The sequence below is a fragment of the Scyliorhinus canicula genome, chromosome 2, assembly GCF_902713615.1.
Source record: "Scyliorhinus canicula chromosome 2, sScyCan1.1, whole genome shotgun sequence".
Classification (NCBI taxonomy): Eukaryota; Metazoa; Chordata; class Chondrichthyes; order Carcharhiniformes; family Scyliorhinidae; genus Scyliorhinus; species Scyliorhinus canicula.
In genome coordinates, this window is record NC_052147.1 from 155,708,242 (window position 1) to 155,726,985 (window position 18,744).

At 43.5% G+C, this 18,744-nt stretch overlaps 1 protein-coding gene across 1 annotated transcript in view; it reads right to left on the reverse strand.

The window, feature by feature from the left end:
• hdac4 (histone deacetylase 4) overlaps positions 1 to 18,744 on the reverse strand; it is a 699,895-nt gene that overhangs the window by 222,093 nt on the left and 459,058 nt on the right. The window contains 1 exon segment of the mRNA XM_038788077.1: positions 14,917 to 15,038. Within this exon segment, the coding sequence (XP_038644005.1) occupies positions 14,917 to 15,038 (122 nt within the window).

An 18,744-nucleotide genomic window follows, 5' to 3' on the forward strand; every position in this document is an offset into this window, starting at 1 on the left:
TGCCTCCCGATCTTTGTCCCACAGTCCTTCTTCAAAAGAGTTAACAGGATGATCATGAGCTTTGTCTGGGCGGAAAAATCCCCGCGGGCGAAGGCGGCAGTGCTGGAGAGGAACCGCAGCGAGGGAGGGCTGGCTTTGCCGAGTCTAATTAATTATTACTGGGCGGCCAACATCGCTATGATAAGGAAGTGGATGGTGGGTACGAGGTCTATCTGCGAGCGGGTGGAGGCGGCTTCGTGCAGGGGCTCCAGCCTGGCAGCCCTGGTCACGGCTCCTCTACCGCTGCCGCCGGCCAGGTACTCCACCAACCCGGTAGTGGTGGCGACCCTGCGGATATGGGGCCAGTGGAGGAGTCATGTCGGGGACACGGGGGCGTCGGTTTGGGTGCCAATCTGCGACAACCATCGGTTTGCCCCCGGTACTATGGATGGGGGGTTTCGAGCATGGCTGCGGGCGGGGGTGGGAAGGGTGGGCGATATGTTCCTGGAAGGGAGCTTTGCGAGTTTGAGGAGAAATTTGGTCTGTTAAGGGGAAATGATTTTAGGTACCTACAGTTGCGGGACTTTGTTCGTAGACAGATCCCATCTTTCCCATGCCTCCCGCCAATAGGGATCCAAGACAGAATAGTCTCTAGGGGGGAAGAAGGGGAGGGTAGAGTCTTTGATATTTATAAGGTGCTCATGAGGGAGGAAGGGTCCCAGACGGAGGAACTGAAACTTAAATGGGAGGATGAGCTAGGCGGGGAAATGGAGGACGGGCTGTGGGCAGAGGCCCTGAGTAGGGTAAATTCGACCGCAACGTGTGCCAGGCTCGGGCTGATTCAATTTAAGGTCGTTCACCGGGCCCACATGACGGTGGCTCGGATGAGCAAATTCTTTGGGATAGAGGACAAATGCGCTAGGTGTGCGGGAGGACCAGCGAACCACGTTCACATGTTTTGGGCATGTCCTAAGCTTAGGGGGTACTGGGAGGGATTTGCGGGCGTCATGTCCCGGGTGGCAATTTTGGGGGTTTCGGAAGACCAGGGAGTCCAGGGGAAGAAAGAGGCCGATCTTTTGGCCTTTGCTTCCCTGATAGCCCGGCAACGAATACTATTGGCGTAGAGGGACTCAAAGCCCCCGAAGACTGAGTTGTGGCTTGCGGACATGTCGAGTTTCCTGGATATGGAAAAAATTAAGTTCGCCTTGAGGGGATCTGTACAGGGGTTCGCCTGGAGGTGCCAACCATTTATTGACTTCTTTGCGGGAGAGTGAGCGTCAGCAGGGGCGGGGGGGGGGGGGGGGGGGGGGTAAGAGTAGAGTAGGAGGGATAAAATGGCGGGTAGTACCGGTGGGTGAGGAGCGGGCTTGTGCAGTATGTTACGATTGAAGTATTGAATGTACGTGAATGTTTGCACATTTTTGCTTCCTTTCTCTGGATGTCTGTAACTGTTTACAAATTCTAAAACTACCTCAATAAAATTGTTTATTAAAAAAAAAATTTCCACTAAATTAGTTAGGCACGACCTGCCCTTTATAAACCCATGCTGCGTCTGTCCAATGGGACAATTTCCATCCAGATGCCTCGCTATTTCCTCCTTGATGATAGATTCCAGCATCGTCCCTACTACAGAAGTTAAGCTAACTGGCCTATAGTACCCGCTTTTTGACAACCTCCTTTTTTTAAACAGTGGTGTCACGTTTGCTAATTTCCAATCCGCCGGGACCACCCCAGAGTCTAGTGAATTTTGGTAAATTATCACGAGTGCATTTGCAATTTCCCTAGCCATCTCTTTTAGTATCCTGGGATGCATTCCATCAGGGCCAGGAGACTTGTCTACCTTTAGCCCCATTAGCTTGCCCATCACTACCTCCTTAGTGATAACAATCATCTCAAGGTCCTGTCATAGCCTCATTTCTATCAGTCACTGGCATGTTATGTGTCCCACTGTAAAGACCGACCCAAAAAACCTGTTCAGTTCCTCAGCCATTTCCTCATCTCCCATTATTAAATCTCCCTTCTCATCCTCTAAAGGACCAATATTTACTCAGCCACTCTTTTTTGTTTATAAATTTGTAGAAACTTTTACTATCTGTTTGTATATTCTGAGCAAGTTTACTCTCATAATCTATTTTACTCTTCTTCAAAGTTTTTTAAGTAGCTTTCTGTTGCGCCCTAAAAATTTCCCAATCCTCTAGTCTCCCACTAACCTTTGCCCTTTGTATGCTTTTTCCTTCAAGTTTATACTCTCCCTTATTTCCTTAGATATCCACGGTCGATTTTCCCTCTTTCTACCGCCCTTCCTTTTTGTTGGTATAAACTTTTGCTGAGCACTGTGAAAAATCGTTTGGAATGTTCTCCACTGTTCCTCAACTGTTACACCATAAAGTCTTTGCTCCCAGTCTACCTTAGCCAGCTCTTCTCCCATCCCATTGTAATCTCCTTTGTTTAAGCACAAAAGACTCGTGTTTCATTTTACCTTCTCATCCTCCATCTGTATTTTAAATTCCACCATATTTTGATCGCTCCTTCCGAGAGGTGTTATTAATCATTAATCAATCCTGTCTCATTACACAGGATCAGATCTAGGATCGCTTGTTCCCTTGTAGATTATATTACATAGTGTTCTAGGAAACTAGCGCGGATACATTATATAAACTCCTCCTCAAGGATGCCTTGACCGACCTGGTTAAACCAATCGACATGTAGATTAAAATCCCCCATAACTGCTGCACCATTTCTACATGCATCAGTTATTTCGCTGATTCTTGCCCGCCCCATCGTAATGCTACTATTTGGTGGCCTATAGACTGCTCCTATCAGTAACTTTTTCGCCTTACTATTCCGGACTTCCACCCAAATGGATTCAACCTGATCCTCCATAGCACCTCACTACTGCCCGGATGTCATCCTTAATTAACAAAGCCACACCACTTCCCTTATCACCCACTCTGTCCTTCCGAATAGTTTAATACCCGTGGATATGTAACTCCCAGTCGTGGCCATCTTTTAACCATGTTTCAGTAATGACCACTAAATCATAGTCATTCACGATGATTTTCGCCATCAATTCATTCACCTTATTCAGAATACTCTGAGCATTCGGTAAAGTACCCTTATGTTGGCTTTTATACCTCGATTTTGAATCCTAACACCTCTATCAGTAACCTCTACTAAGTTATTTTTCCTTTTAATATTTCTCCTAATTTTCCTTATCAGTGAACCCATATCTTCATGTAATAACCTGCTGCTTCACTTTCCATTTATGTTTTTACTTCCCGTTTTACTCCTTTTAGTATTACTGGGCCTATTCACGGAGCTCTCCTGTACTGCAAACATCAAAAGAATTTCATGTTTGCAGGGAACAGGGTGCTGTGCTGCGTGTAATCCCAGCCCTGCCATACCATGCTATGTCCAAAAGAACCTCAGCATTTCATTGTTAAACTGTGCAAGATCGTGCTGCACCTTTACTGGGAAATGGGGGAAAAGTGGCATTTGTGAAAGAAGTATTGAATTGCTCCAAACTTCCTAATTGTGTACTGTACAACAATGTTGCTCAAGTCTTATAGGCTCAGATCCATTGTATCATCAAGTTCCTGTGCCCATGCAGTATCCTGCATCAATTACAACAGAGTACCGAAATGCAACACCAATTCATTCATGAAAATATAGCTGTGAAAAGCTGAGCCATTGCCAATGTTAGGAGGTTGTGAATGAATAGTGCCATTTAAATAGTTTAGGGTTAACCGGAGCTTCATATCATAGAACATAGAACAGTACAGCACAGAACAGGCCCTTCGGCCCTCGATGTTGTGCCGAGCAATGATCACCCTACTCAAACCCACGTATCCACCCTATACCCGTAACCCAACAACCCCCCCCAACCTTACTTTTTAGGACACTACGGGCAATTTAGCATGGCCAATCCACCTAACCCGCACATCTTTGGACTGTGGGAGGAAACCGGAGCACCCGGAGGAAACCCACGCACACACGGGGAGGACGTGCAGACTCCGCACAGACAGTGACCCAGCCGGGAACCGAACCTGGGACCCTGGAGCTGTGAAGCATTTATGCTAACAACAATGCTACCGTGCTGCCCAAAGGAATATCAGAAGGAATCATCATCTGCTTTCAACTGATAATATCACAAATGTTTATTATCAAAGCAATATATATGCAAATTCAAGAGTGGAAAGACAAATGTAGCTTTGAAGGAAATGTGTTGCCTTTTGAAATCTCTGAAGGAACTTGTGTCTCAATTACATTTAAAAATAATTAAACTTATAATTCAAAACAATCTGCCATTTTGAATTTTCAAACATATTTGAAATTATTGCAAATCTACAGTTTGGTGCAGAAGTAATTAAGTCTAGATGCTTAAATTGTAATATTAACTGTTTCTCTCCCCAATGATGCTGTTAGGCCATCTGAGCATTTCCAGAATTTTAGTTTATTCCAGATTTTCAGTATCTGTAGTATTTTGCTTTCAATAAACCCACTCTGACTCCAGAATAATCACTTCTGCAGAACAGAGTGTGATTAAAAATGCCGTCTGCGTAATTATTAATCCTTCATATCATAATCCGATCAACATAAGAACAGTTGCCATCCCTTGGCTTGAAGATGAAATTGTGAGCACGTTCCCGCAAGTGCTTCCCTTGGAAAACTCTTCTTCCCCACAGCAAATTACAAGTCGAGCATAAGGCCCTTTGGGTCAGCATGCATTCAGTTTTAATGACAAGTTGTAAGTATATTCCGTTTGACTGCGCGTGGGCGCTGGACAATGAATACGCAGACAGAACAGGAGTGATTGGTCTGCTGTTCGACAGGAAATGTGTGTGGGCAGATGACAAAGATCACCTCTTCAACTCAAGAGACAGAACATTTAATGCTAAGCTCAACAAAGCAGCTACACAAATTACAGGCTTCTTAGTGTCAGCCCACTCAAGCAGTTTCAGCTTCCTTTGAATTACAGTACTTTCAATGGTGGAAGCTTTGTTGTTCTTAAATAGTGGTGACCTATACAAAAAGCCTCTAATTTATCTACTCACAACTGGGGTGCTTTTATTCATTTTCATCTGTGAATCTAATTAGTATTACCTGCTTGCAATACAGTACTTCATTAAAAATGAGCACTAAACACAATTTGAACAGATCTCATCATGTAATTTGAATTGTAACCTACATGGTAAAGAAAAATGTGGCACTGTAGCTAGAGTGTAACATTAACACCAAAGTAAAATGCTGATTTTACACAGCAATGCCAGTTCTAAACTAGCCATTCAAATTTCCCCAAACTTAAAGCGGGTAGTTTTAATAGCACAATTAAAGGATTGGACTAGAATCGTACAATTCAAGACTAATAAAAATAATTCCAATAAAGTCAGATTATTTTCAACTGCAGAGTTTTCATTCTTTTAATAAATTAATATTTGGAGTAGACTACATGTCTTAATATTATTGGCAAGTGTTTGTAATATTAATTATATAGGCCAGGAATAGTATTAACCACCGTAGCAATGCTGATCCAGTCCAAACCATGATCCACCATGATTTATCCTTTTAAGTGATACCAATAAAAATCAGAGGTTAACAAATCAAATTTTCTGAGGAGCCAAGGCTCTTACTTCTCTACATTGGTCCCAACAAGTGTAAGTTGTGGAGACCAGAAAACTAGTGTATTCACGTTACAGAATGACTTGAGGAAGTCGACATGCAATGCCTGCTGTGACTCTGCTGCAGAAACCTCCTCTATTTAGACTAAAGTGACTTAAAAAATCCAGGATTTACATGTGTAATCAACTTTCAGTCATTTTTGTTGAGAAGGCCCAGAGGGGAGGGGGGAAGAGAGGGAGAGAGAGAGATAGTGTGGCTGTTGTCCTCTCCAAAGGTGGAATGTCTCCATGAAGGTCAATGGAAGCCATACTGCTTTACTAACCAGCATAGAGCGGATGTCATGCTCCAATCCCCAACACTATAGCCACCCTACCTGTTTTGGTGGAACAGATCACCTGTGACAGAATTAACATCAGTTAATTTCATTTTGATGTCAATAATACAGCTGCCATTAACTCCACAGTACCGAAATCAATGAAGTATAGAACTTTATTTATAGAATTCGTGGCCTTTTAAGCTTGACTATCGAAACATATCTTCAACAAGTTTTAAAATTGAGGCTCGACCTTCACTTAAAAATAAAACCATGGACCAGAGAAGCATTATTTGAGAGGGGCCAGTGTCACTGTTCATGAAATCAGTAGATCCCTCTGGCTGATGGCAACACAATTAAAATATGAATACGTACAGTAGTCTACTTCTCAGTTTCACATCTTTGTAGGTCAAGTTAGTTTGGTGGAAATGCAGAGTGTCCCATGAAATACAACTGCTACGTTTCACTGCCCTATTGATTGCCAAAGAAAGCCAAATGTGAGCATTCCATATCTCACAAATGCATTCTATGTACCAAGGAACAAGAGGAGTTTCAACTTATTTAATCAAAGAACTGTAAGGATAACTGAACGCAGCATTCTGAGAGTTAGGTTCACCTTTTTTTTTGTTTTCTAGCTCTCTCATATAATCATTACAACTATCAGGATTGTAACTTCATTTCTTTACTTCTTTACAATCATTTTTATTTACAAGTAATATGGAAAAATATTTGACATTGTACAGAGCGGTCTAATGTAAATACTTTCCACCTTTTGAAATGACTGGAGCTGCAATAAATTTCCAACATGCTCAATCACATAAGCAATTTACTGTGATGGAGTATAATTATTACTTGAATGTTAATTCAATAAGACAATGAGCAAAATAAATAGGCATGAGTTCATGAGAGATGAGATCTGCTTATGAACACGTGTCAAGCTATTAATAAGAGATGCCAGAGTTGCAGATGTGACACTCTTATTCAATAAAAGGTGTAATGACAGTCCTATGGGTAGGTTTGAGAAACAATATTCAGAGAAAGAAGTCAACAGACACTTTGGAGAGGGTCGAGTTAATGATAGCTAACATGGATTTAAAAAAGGCAGATGGTGCTTGACTAATCTAATTGAATTTTTTGATATGGGGAATGCAGATGATGTTGTTTATATGGATTTTAAGAAAGCATTTGACAAAGTACCACTCAAAAGCTAGTGTGTATGCAGGGACAGGAAGACCTGGGGGTGCACGCACATAGGCCTTTGAAGGTGGTAAGACATATTGAGAGAATGATTAGCAAGGCATATGGGATCTTGGGTTTTATAAATATGGGCAGTGAACACCAAAGCAGAGATGTTAGACTGAACCTTTATAAAGCTCTGGTTAGGCCCCAACTGGAAGAGTGTGTTCAGATCTTGGCACCACATTTCAGGAATGATGCAAGGATCCTTGACAGAACTCAAAGGAGATTTACCAGAATGGCTCCGGGATGAGGGTTAGCTACAAGGTTAGGCTGGAGAAGCTGGTGTTGCTCTCCTTGTATCAAAGAATCTTGAAAGAGGATTTAATTGAGGTGTACAACACTATGACAGGTTTGAATAAGATGGACAAAGAAAAGCTGTTCCCATTGGCTGGTGGTACAAGGACTTGGGGACACAGATTTAAGGTTTTGGGAAAGAGATTCAAGGGATGTGAGGAAGAACCTTTTTTACAAAGCAAATGGCAATTACCAGGAACTTGCTGTCCCTGAGGGTGGTCACAACAGAGATGATCAATGATTTCAAAAGGAAATTGGATTTGCACTTTAAGGCTGGGCTACCAGAATGAAACTGACTGGACTGCTCCATGGAGAGCCAGTATATAGTTGATGGGTGGAATAGCCTCCTTCTGTGCTGGAAATGACTTCAGACTATGACCGTAGGTAATTGCATCAAGCTCAGACTGTAAAGAAGACTTGCTGCGTAATATTTTCTGAATTTGCCCTTCTAGAAATCTGTACCTTCATAAGCTTATATTGAGGATTAGTGCACTTAACATCTTTTTTCACAAGGAGTAAAAAGAATGCGAGTCATGCAGAAGTTTCCTCAATTTTTTATGAAAAGCGAATTCACCAAAAGAATTCTCAATTCAATAAAGAATTTAAATTAAGTTTAAAGACAAGCCTTAACTGAGCATTGGATTTTCAACTAACTACTACATCAAATTTAGTGAATTTCTCTTTATGATAAATCTGATGCTATAGTTCCTCGCCTGTAGAACAAGATGTGGAGATGCCGGCGTTGGACTGGGATGGGCACAGTAGTAAGTCTTACAACACCAGGTTAAAGTTTGTTTCAAATCACTAGCTTTCTCCTGCAGAACAAGTTTGTCTTTTTATTGAAGTTGCATTTCCTGTATTTTCCAGGATTTAAAATCCTATTTTTCTCAGGAGGAATCAAAGGATAAATGTGCACGAGAACTTTCAACTAAAAATTAATGGTAATTAAGCCAACATTTTTTCCAAATATCAAATCCTCTAATTATTCTACTTATATAAATGAACACGTGATAAAGAACAGGTAGTCAGTGTATGTAAAACAGCTATACCAAAAAGATGTAGACAATTTAGAACAAACAGAAAATGATGAATGTGTGGTACAGAATGACTAGAAGACAGAAAAAGTGGATAGCATTACTAAGTTCAAGAGGGAACTGTATATTTTGTATAATAGAGAGGTCAAGATGGCAAGATTTTGAGTGCTTTAAAAATAGTTTTCAGGATCAGCCAAATGGATCACATGATATTTCTAGGCTTCTTAGTGTTGGAAAATATGGAAAGACATTGCATTATGGACGGTACGGTAGCACAGTGGTTATCACTGTTGATTCACAATGCCAGTGTACCAGGCTCGATTCCTGGCTTCGGTAACTGTCTGTGCGGAGTCTGCACGCTCCGCCTGTGTCTGTATGGGTTTCCTCCGGGTGCCCCGGTTTCCTCCCACAAGTCCCGAAAGACCGTGATGTTAGGTAAATTGGACATTGAGTTCTCCCTCTGTGTACCCAAATAGGCGCCGGAATGTGGCGACTAGGGGCTTTTCATAGTAACTTCATTGCAGTGTTAAGCTTACTTGTCACAATAATAAAAAATATTATTATCTGGATGCATGGATGCTGAACTGGAGATTATTTTGATGTCATAAATTCACGTTTGGGCTGCGAGCAAACTTGCCTTTTTCAAATAAATCTCCTGAACAGCATAGTACTTGAGGGGGAATGAGCTGTTGATTGCTTTTGAACTATAATCTTTTACTGATGGGGAAATAACTGGCAAAGCCTCGTAATTTACTAGAAATCTCATGGCCAAGGCAAGCTTTAAGTTTTAGATCTGTGGTTTTTAAAATTACTGTGTTTTGGGGAATAGGCTGAGAAGGAAGGTTGCCCTAGTTCATTCTCTCCCTGCCTTGCTGGAAATTCCATGAATGGTTATCAACCTGCTGAGAGAATTCTCATTCGAGTATAACCTGCCTGCATTTGGAAACCTGAAAAGCTGAGACAAGAAGAATTGATCCATCTCTATATTTTCCACCACCCAAAGCTCCATTGTTGAGAACCTCCAGACATCTACGGGGTCCTCACACGAGGGAATTCCAGATTGACAGCATCAAAAACCTGCAAACATTATCTGTTATTTTATAAAGCCAGCCTCCAAAGCCCATCTTTTTGTCCGTGTCTGTATGTTAGTGTGCATGCTGGGTTATCTTTAAAAAGGTATAGCTAATTATGCTTCCAGAGTGCAACTGTGTTTGTACCAGTTTTGCAACTTGTTTTGAAAAATAAGTTTTTCTTTGATAATAAATCAATCATTTTGAGTTTATTGAAAGAAGGCTGGTTAAAGTCGCTTTACTCTGGCTCTAAGTGAGGCTAAATCAACTGCACACTCCACCTATCCCGTTCGTAACACAAGTCAGAAAAATATTGCAAAAAGTAACAAACTGAAATGTTCAGCTTGCAGTCATTTTAACTACTATTAGTTAAAAGTGTATACGGTCAAAATCAGAATATGTACCAAATGGCTGCTTGACCATGCCTGTAATACAGAACTGATGGACAAAAACTTGTTTAATTCTAAAAGCTAAATATGCAGATACTGGAGAAGAAGTCATACTGGACTCGAAATATTAGCTCTGTTTATCTCTCCAGAGATGCTGTCATACCTGCTGGGTTTTTCCAGCACTTTCTGTTTTTATTTCTTGTTGCATCATAGTGCTTGGGAATAGCTTTGTTTTCTAGTTGTAACTAGTACAAGTTATTGCACAACGTAACCACATATACTAAAGCAGGTAATTGGTGAAGTAATGAGGATCTTGTTTTCCTGCTTAGCATTCCTTTGTTTTGTTGAATTCAGCTTGCATATGTACGTACAATTGCCAGCTCTCGTTTGCAGAAAGAACACCCGTAGAGGTTTCATCTGGCATTCCACCACTAGCCTTAAAATTGACCGAGCAATCACAAGCATTAATTCTGTGTGCTTATTGTGGATTTTGGCACGTCTTCTTTACACATGAGCTGAGTTGGTTCACAGCCAGTAATAAGGGCTCATTTCACCAACGAATGCCTTTTTGGGGTTTTGAGCTATACATAATGGGATTATTACTATCTCATTATAGCAGCCAAATGTATACAGGAAAAAGGGTTGCTATGTTCCATGTTACATAACTTACAAAGAACAAAGAAAAATACAGCACAGTAACATGCCCTTCGGCCCTCCAAGCCTGGACAAGTATGATACCACCTTTGGCCAAAACCCTCTACACTTCCTTGTGCCATATCCCTCTCTACCCATCCTATCCATGTAATTGTCGAGATGCCTTTTAAACGCCTTTAATGTATCTGCTTCCACAACCTTCCCTGGTAAAGCGTTCCAGGCACTCACCACCCTGTGTAAAAAATCTGCCTCGCACATCTCCTCTAAACATGCCCTGTGGACCTTAAACCTATGGCCCCTAGTGACTGACCCTCCACCCTGGGAAAGAGTGCCTGCCCATCCACTCTATCCATACCTCTCATAATCTTGTAGACCTCTATCAGGTCACCCCTCAACCTCCATCGTTCTAATGAAAATAGTCCGAGTCTATTCAGCCTCTCCGCATAGCTAACACCCTCCAGACTAGGCAACATCCTGGTAAACTTCTGCACCCTCTCCAAACACTCCACATCCTTCTGGTAGTGTGGCGACCAGAATTGTGCGCAATATTCCAAGTGCAGCATTACCAAGGGTCCACACAATTGTAGCATGACTTGCCAGTTGTTATACTTGATGCCCCGTCCAATGAAGGCAAGCATTCCATATGCTTTCTTGTCTACCTTGTCCACTTGAGTTGCCACTTTCAAAGATCTGTGGATCTTCACGCCCAGATCTCCCTGACTTTCTATATTCCTAACAGTTTTGCCATTTATGGTATATTTCCCCTCTATGTTAGACCTACAAAAATGCATTACCTCACGTTTGTCCGGATTAAACTCCATTTGCCATTTCTCTCCCCAAGTCTCCAATCCATCTATGTCCTACTGTATCCTCTGACAATCCTCAACACTACCTGCCATTCCACCAACATTGGTGTCATCCGTGAACTTACTAATCAGACCACCTACATTTTCCTCCAAATCGTTTATGTATACTACAAACAACAGAGGCCTGAACACCGATCCCTGTGGAACACCACTAGTCACAACCTTCCATTCAGAAAAACACCCTTCTACTGCTACTCTCTGCCTTCTGTGACCGAGCCAGTTCTGTATCCAACTTGCCACCTCACCTCTGATCCCGTGTGACTTTACCTTTTGTACCAGTCTGCCATGAGGCACCTTGTTAAAGGCTTTACTGAAGTCCATGTAAACAACATCTACTGCCCTCTCCTCATCAATCATCTTTGTCACCTCCTCAAAAAACTTGATCAAGTTAGTGAGGCAGGACCTCACCATAGTTTCCAGGATTATGAATGAAGGTAGCCCATTAGGTCACTGGTACGGTCAACATTTATTACCCAACACTAATTATTCTTGAGCAGTGGGGGGGGGGGGGGGGGGCAGGTGGAAAAGAGTTGCTGCCTTAAACCACTTCAGTCCATGTGGAAAGGCATACCCTGGGTTGTTGGATACATGTTCAAGAATTTTGACCCTGTGGCGGTGAATTATATATATGCGAGTCAGAATGGTGTGTGACTTGGAGTTGGAAGGGACTTGTAGGTGGTGGCATTTTCATGCACCTACTGACTTTGCCCTTCTATGTGGTAGAGGTCACAGATTTGCCAAAGAAAGCCTTGGTGAGTTGCTGTCATGTGTCTTAAAGATAGTACAAACTCTGCCACGGTACTCAGTGGAGAAACTGAATGTTGAGGTAGTGGATGGGGTACTGATCAAGCAGACTACTTTGTCCTTGATGGTGTTGAACGTGGTGTATTATTGGGGCTGCACTCATCCAAGCAAGTGGGGAGAATTCCATCACACTCCTGACTCATACCTTGTAGATGGTGGACAAGTTTTAAAGAGTAATGTGAAGCTCATTCACCACAGAATACCCAGTCTCTGACCTGCTCTTGCGCAGCTGATCCTATTAAGTTTCTCCCTTGATGTTGATGGTGGGAGACAATGGTAATGTCAAGGGAAGGTGCTATGCTCTCACTGGAGATGGTCATTGCCTGACACTTGTGTGCCTTGAATGTTACTTCTCACTTACCAGTCGAAGCCTGGATATTGTCCAGGGCTTAACGTGTGTGTGCACAAATTGCTTCAGTCTTCGAGGAGTTTTGAATAAAACTGAACAATGTGCAATCAGCAAACGTTCCTACCTCTGACATTCTGATGAGGGGAAGGACATTGATGAAGCAGCTGAAGGTGGTTGGGCCTTGCACACATGATTGGCCTCTAACAATCACAACTATTTTCCTCTGTGCTGACTATGACACTAGCCAGGAGAGTTTTCCATCAATTCCCAGTTTCGCTGGCACTTCCCTGATGCTACACTTCAACAATTGCTGCATTGATGTAAAAAGTAGTCATTCTTACATCACTTGTAATTCAGCGCTTTGTCTCCATTTGGACCAAGGCTGTAATGAGATTTGGAACCAAGTGAACCTGACAGCACTTAACTGAATATCAGTGAGCAGGTTATTGGTGAGCAAGTTTCACTTGATAGCACTATTGACAATACCTTCTGTAAATTTGCTGAGGATTCAAAGTGGGCTGATGAAATGGTAATTGGTCCAATTGGATTTGTTCTACTTTTTGTGCATAAAAGATACCTGGGCAATTTTCCACACTGTCTGGAGATGTCAGTGTTGTAGCTGAGAACAATGGTTGATTTGTATTGTGATTCACAGAATGGAAATTGAGGACATTTTTCACATATCTCAGTTGTATTAAAAATAAATCACCATAATTTCAAAATTACATCCATGGTTTTGAAATTGTTGTGAAAATATAAAGGACATGTGCTATTTTAGCACCTAGACACAGCCATGTGAAAAGCCAAAATAGTATTCAAATGCCGAATAAGAGCAAGATCAGACTCTTATTTACTCCTCAAGGTAGTTATTGCAAATAATTCTCTGGAACATTTGATGGCTGCAATGCCAAATCTTGTACTCTAACTGGTAATCACACTCAGTGGAATATTGGCTAAATTCATTCTCAGGTGTGGACTTCTCTGGCAAGGCATCTATTGTCTAGTTGCCTTGAGAAGATGATAGCATTACTGAGCGGTTTGCTAGATCGCTTGAGTGCAACTAATAGTCAGTAACAGAATTACTATGCTACTTAACCCAACTATTCTAGACTGCAACCACATCCAATTAAATATATATGTTCATTGATTGTGCCTGTTGCAAGAAGCAAAGGAAATGCTCTACATTAAAGACATGCCTCTTGTCGTGGAATTTGAAAGGAACTGAACACTCCTATCATTATGTGGAGATGCCGGCGTTGGACTGGGGTGAGCATAGTAAGAAGTCTTAGAACACCAGGTTAAAGTCCAACAGGTTTGTTTCAAACACAAGCTTTCGGAGCACTGCTCCTTCCTCAGGTGAATGGAGAGGTATGTTCCAGAAACATTTATATAGTCAAAGTCAGAGATGCCAGACAATGCTTTGAATGCGAGCATTTGCGGGTAATCAAATCATTACAGATCCAGATATAGGGGTAACCCCAGGTTAAAGAGGTGTGAATTGTCTCAGGCCAGGACAGTTGGTAGGATTTTGCAAGTCCAGGCCAGATGGTGGGGGATGAATGTAATGCAACGTGAATCCAAGATCCCGGTTGAGCCCGCATTCATGCGGGCCTGAAACAATTCACACCTCTTTAACCTGGGGTTACCCCTATCTCTGGATCTGTAATGATTTGATTACATGCAAATGCTCGCATTCCAAGCATTGTCTGGCATCTCTGACTTTGTCTATATAAATTTTTCTGGAACATACCTCTCCATTCACCTGAGGAAGGAGCAGTGCTCCGAAAGCTCGTGTTTGAAACAAACCTGTTGGACTTTAACCTGGTGTTGTAAGACTTCTTACTGTACTCCTATCATAAGCATACATCCTCACTTTTGATCTTCTGATGGAGGGAGGTCACTAATGAAACAAGATGAAACAAGAACTGCAAAAAGAGAAGCAAGTCTTCCTTTCTTGTTCTATAGAGTCAGCTGAATCAATGTAAGCAATAAAGCATTTCAAAATGAAGCAACAACAGGAAGATCGAGGACTTAGTTTAATCTCATCTAAAAAATCAACAAAGTTCTTCCCTTTCAGCATTTTAATGTAGTGTAAACCTATTGGCTCTGGAATGGGACTTGAATCCACGACTTCCTGCTTCATCACAACTGAGCCGCTTGATGTTAGTTGCATCTAAAACAATCCACCATAAAAGTACATACATTTTCTTTATTTGATGTAGGAGAAAAGTCCTACTTTTGCATCATTGATGCAGGGCATCATTAAAAAAAGTTATATGAAAAACTGTATTTAAGTGAAACAATACCTGTTTTTCTAAGTGGGAAGTCATCTTTAGGATCATACATCCCGAGGACTGGATGATTATATGAGGCAGATATGCTGCTTTGAGGTGGAGAACTCTGGTCTAATGAGCCATGTTGGGTTTTTCTGCAGTAAAAAGAGACACCATAATCAGGTTGTAATTCCTGTAAAACATGCAACTATTAAAGTTATTGAAACACGTAGGAATTCAGATTAATGGACTAAATTGTACCTGCCATTTTAATTAAAAGGAATCATTGTAAATTGTAACCGAACTAGATGCTATTTAATTAAAAATGTTATAACAATCACAACTTGTTAGTAAAGTCAAAGCTTTAGTACCCCTCCAAAGTACTCAGTGGTTTTACAAAAAGGAATAGCTGGTCCTAATAAAGTAGGTCCAGGTTTAATCCCCAAATTATGCTGCGTTAATTGATCTCAACTAAATTATGACTTCAATGCTTCTGAGTTAGAAGGAGGACATTCAGCCTCATTCGTATCTACACCAGTTTTTTGAAAGAGCATCTTGTTAGTCCTACTCTCCTACCTTTCCCCGCAACTCATTATTTTTTCCAGTATATATCTAATTCGCTTTTGAAATTAATACCGATTCCACTTCCACATTCCTTTCAGGCAGTGAATTATTGACAATAATAATTTACTGCATGAAAAAAATAATCTACTCATCTGCGCTCATATTCTTTTGTCAATGATCCGAAATCTGCATCCTCGGTTTAGTAACCCACCCACATTAGGGGAGGGAAGATCATGTAAAGTTTCTGCTCCTGGCCTCTTTCAGAAGTCACTACAAGTGCACATCTTGGGATGCTGATCAAGGACAAAATCAGGCTTACCAACAGCCCCATAACTCTCCATCACAGAATAGCATTCTGATGCTTACATTCTAGGTTTCTACGTGACTTATTCCCTGAGTAAAGTCTAGCTTGGAGTGGAATTTCCGGTGGTGGCGATGTGTTGAGCGGACGCACATCAGGTGGCCAAAATAGCAAATTTTCCAGGATTCTTGGCTCAAAAAGCCACCCAAAACTCCAAAAAACACCAGGAGCGCAGAAGTAGAAGGTAAGATGCCGGCAAACGGTAATTCAAAGGCCGGCGAGAAGGCAGAAGCGGCAGCAAGGGGCAGGAGCAGCAAGCAGACAGACCAGCAAATGCATGAGGCGAGGCAGAAGCCCCTGTGAAAGAAGAGAGGGGGCGACCGACGACCTGACCAGAGAAGCATGAACAGGCAGCGATGCCCCCGGGGGAGGGATGGCTGACATTCCTTAAAAAAGAACTGGCTGCCATGAGGGAGGCGTCAAAATGGAACTCCAGGTGGTGATGAAAGGTGGTGAAGGAGGTTGTGTTGGAAGCGATGGTCGCCCTCCAGCGCACAATAGACGGCCTAGGAAAGATGGTGGAAGCCCTGGAAAGGACGATCCTGGACGTGGAAAGGGCGGCAGTGACCAGAGTGATAGGATCGTGGCTCTGGAGACTGAGGTAAAGAGGTTAGTGACGGCCCAAGTGAACCTGAGGGGAAAGGTAGAGGACCAGGAAAACAGGTCCAGGTGACAAAACGCCCCTATTGTGGGTCTGCCAGAGGGGGTGGAGGGAAGGGACCCAATGGCCTACATTGCCCACATGCTGGGCAACCTGGTTGGGAGGAACAGCTTCCCAAAACCCCCAGAACTCAACAGGGTACACAGGTCACTGCAGCCAAAACCCAAGACTGGGGATCAGCCGAGAGTGATCATTGCAAAGCTGCACCAGTACCAGGATCGGGAAAAGATCCTAAAGTAGGCCCGACAGACAAAGTCGTGCTCGTAAGAAGAACACAGAATAAGGGTCTATCAGGACAGTGGGGCTGACCCCACGAAAAAAAGGGCCGAATTCAAGAAGTCGAAATTGGCGCTCTACAAGAGCAGGGGTGAGGTTCAGCATGTTGTTCCCGGCAAGACTCTGGGTAACCTATAAAGGAAAAGAATATTACTTTGGCATTCCAGCGGAGGCTGAAGAGTTTGTGAAGCCCAACAATCTAGAAAAGGAACAGATGCAGCGACTGTGAGGGCAGCGGGGTATAAGGCGGAAAGTGAAGGACGAAACAGGACCAAGATCTGTTGTATGGACACTGTTTGCGTGGGACTGTGCTGCCTCGTTCTCGGACTAAAGTAGGAGGACAGAGATAGGGAAGCAAGGACAGGAGAAAAGGTGAGGGGGCGAGGAAGGACACGGAGACGGGCAGACAGAACAGAGACAGGGCGAGACCAGCCCAGGGAGGGGAGCCACCGTACTAGCAGGGAGGGCTAGCACAGAAAGACAAGCGGTAAAGGGGGCCGCGGCACACCTCTCAGGGGAGTGTGTGTCTGGCCAAGGGGAGGAAAAGGGAGAAGGACAGAAGGATAGGAAATGGTTGGCAGCGAGCCAGGCACAGGCTTCAGCAGGCATGAAGCAGGCCGAGGAATCAAGGTGGCGCTGCAAACAGCCACTTTGGTGGGTCCCTAAACAAAATGAGACCCCGGAGTGCAGGGGCGTACCCATGTGGCGTACACGCAGTTGGCTGCCATGTTGGGTGCCCCATGGACAACGGGAAATCCTAGATTGCAGGGACTCGACCTCATGGAGAGAGCGGCGACCGTGGCCATTTTGGACGGCCCCCTAACAAAGGGAATCCCCAGAGTGCAGGGGTGTGCCCACCAGGTAAGTATGGTTGATCCTGCAGGACCGGCGGGGGGGGGGGGGGTCGCACCCGAGAAGCCCAAGGTGGACATAGTCTACCTGCAGGAGACATACTTGAGGGAAAAGGAATGACTGGGTGGGACAGACGTACAATTCATGCTACGGGACGAGGGCTAGGAGAGTGGTCATACTAATCAGGACGAGGATGGGGTTTACTGAGACTCGGACGGTTATGGACCCAGGGGGACAGTATGTCATGGTCAGCAGTGTCCTGGAAGGAGCACCAGTGGTGCTGGTAAATGTGTACACTCCAAACTGGGATGACACAGACTTTATAACAAAGACCATGGCGGAAATCCCCGACATTGACTGGCACCAACTGATTATGGGGGGGGGGGTGGGGCGGCTTTAACTGCGTACAAAACCCGCTGACCAACCGATCAAACCCCAGAATGGGGAAAAAGACAGGCTTGGCGAAGGAACTGCGAGCATTTATAGAGCAGATGGGGTGGTGGACCCATGGTGGCTCCTGCATCACGAGGACAATACTCTCTCTCTCTTTCCAGCAAAAGAACGTCTGAGAAAGGGAGAAGAGAACTGGGGGGAGCAAGGAAAGGGGGGAGCTCCCCCTGGATCGCCCTGGGAGGATAGAAGGGGGGAGGGGACACGCCGAACTCGATGGCGGCAATCTGCAAATAAAGTAAAGTAAGATAAAAGCCTGTTTGCATTCCACTGTTCAATAAATAAACACGAGCGTCAATGTACATAATGCTGAAAATTCTAGCTCCAAGTCTAGCTTGGAGTGGAACTATACCACAGGGATTCTATTGGCAGAGAAATAGCAACAAAACAAACACACTGATGGAATTTTACTCTTAGAACATAGAACATAGAACAGTACAGCACAGAACAGGCCCTTCGGCCCTCGATGTTGTGCCGAACAATGATCACCCCACTTAAACCCACGTAACCCGTATACCCGTAACGCAACAATCCCCCCATTAACCTTACACTACGGGCAATTTAGCATGGCCAATCCACCTAACCCGCACATCTTTGGACTGTGGGAGGAAACCGGAGCACCCGGAGGAAACCCACGCACACACAGGGAGGACGTGCAGACTCCACACAGACAGTGACCCAGCCGGGAATCGAACCT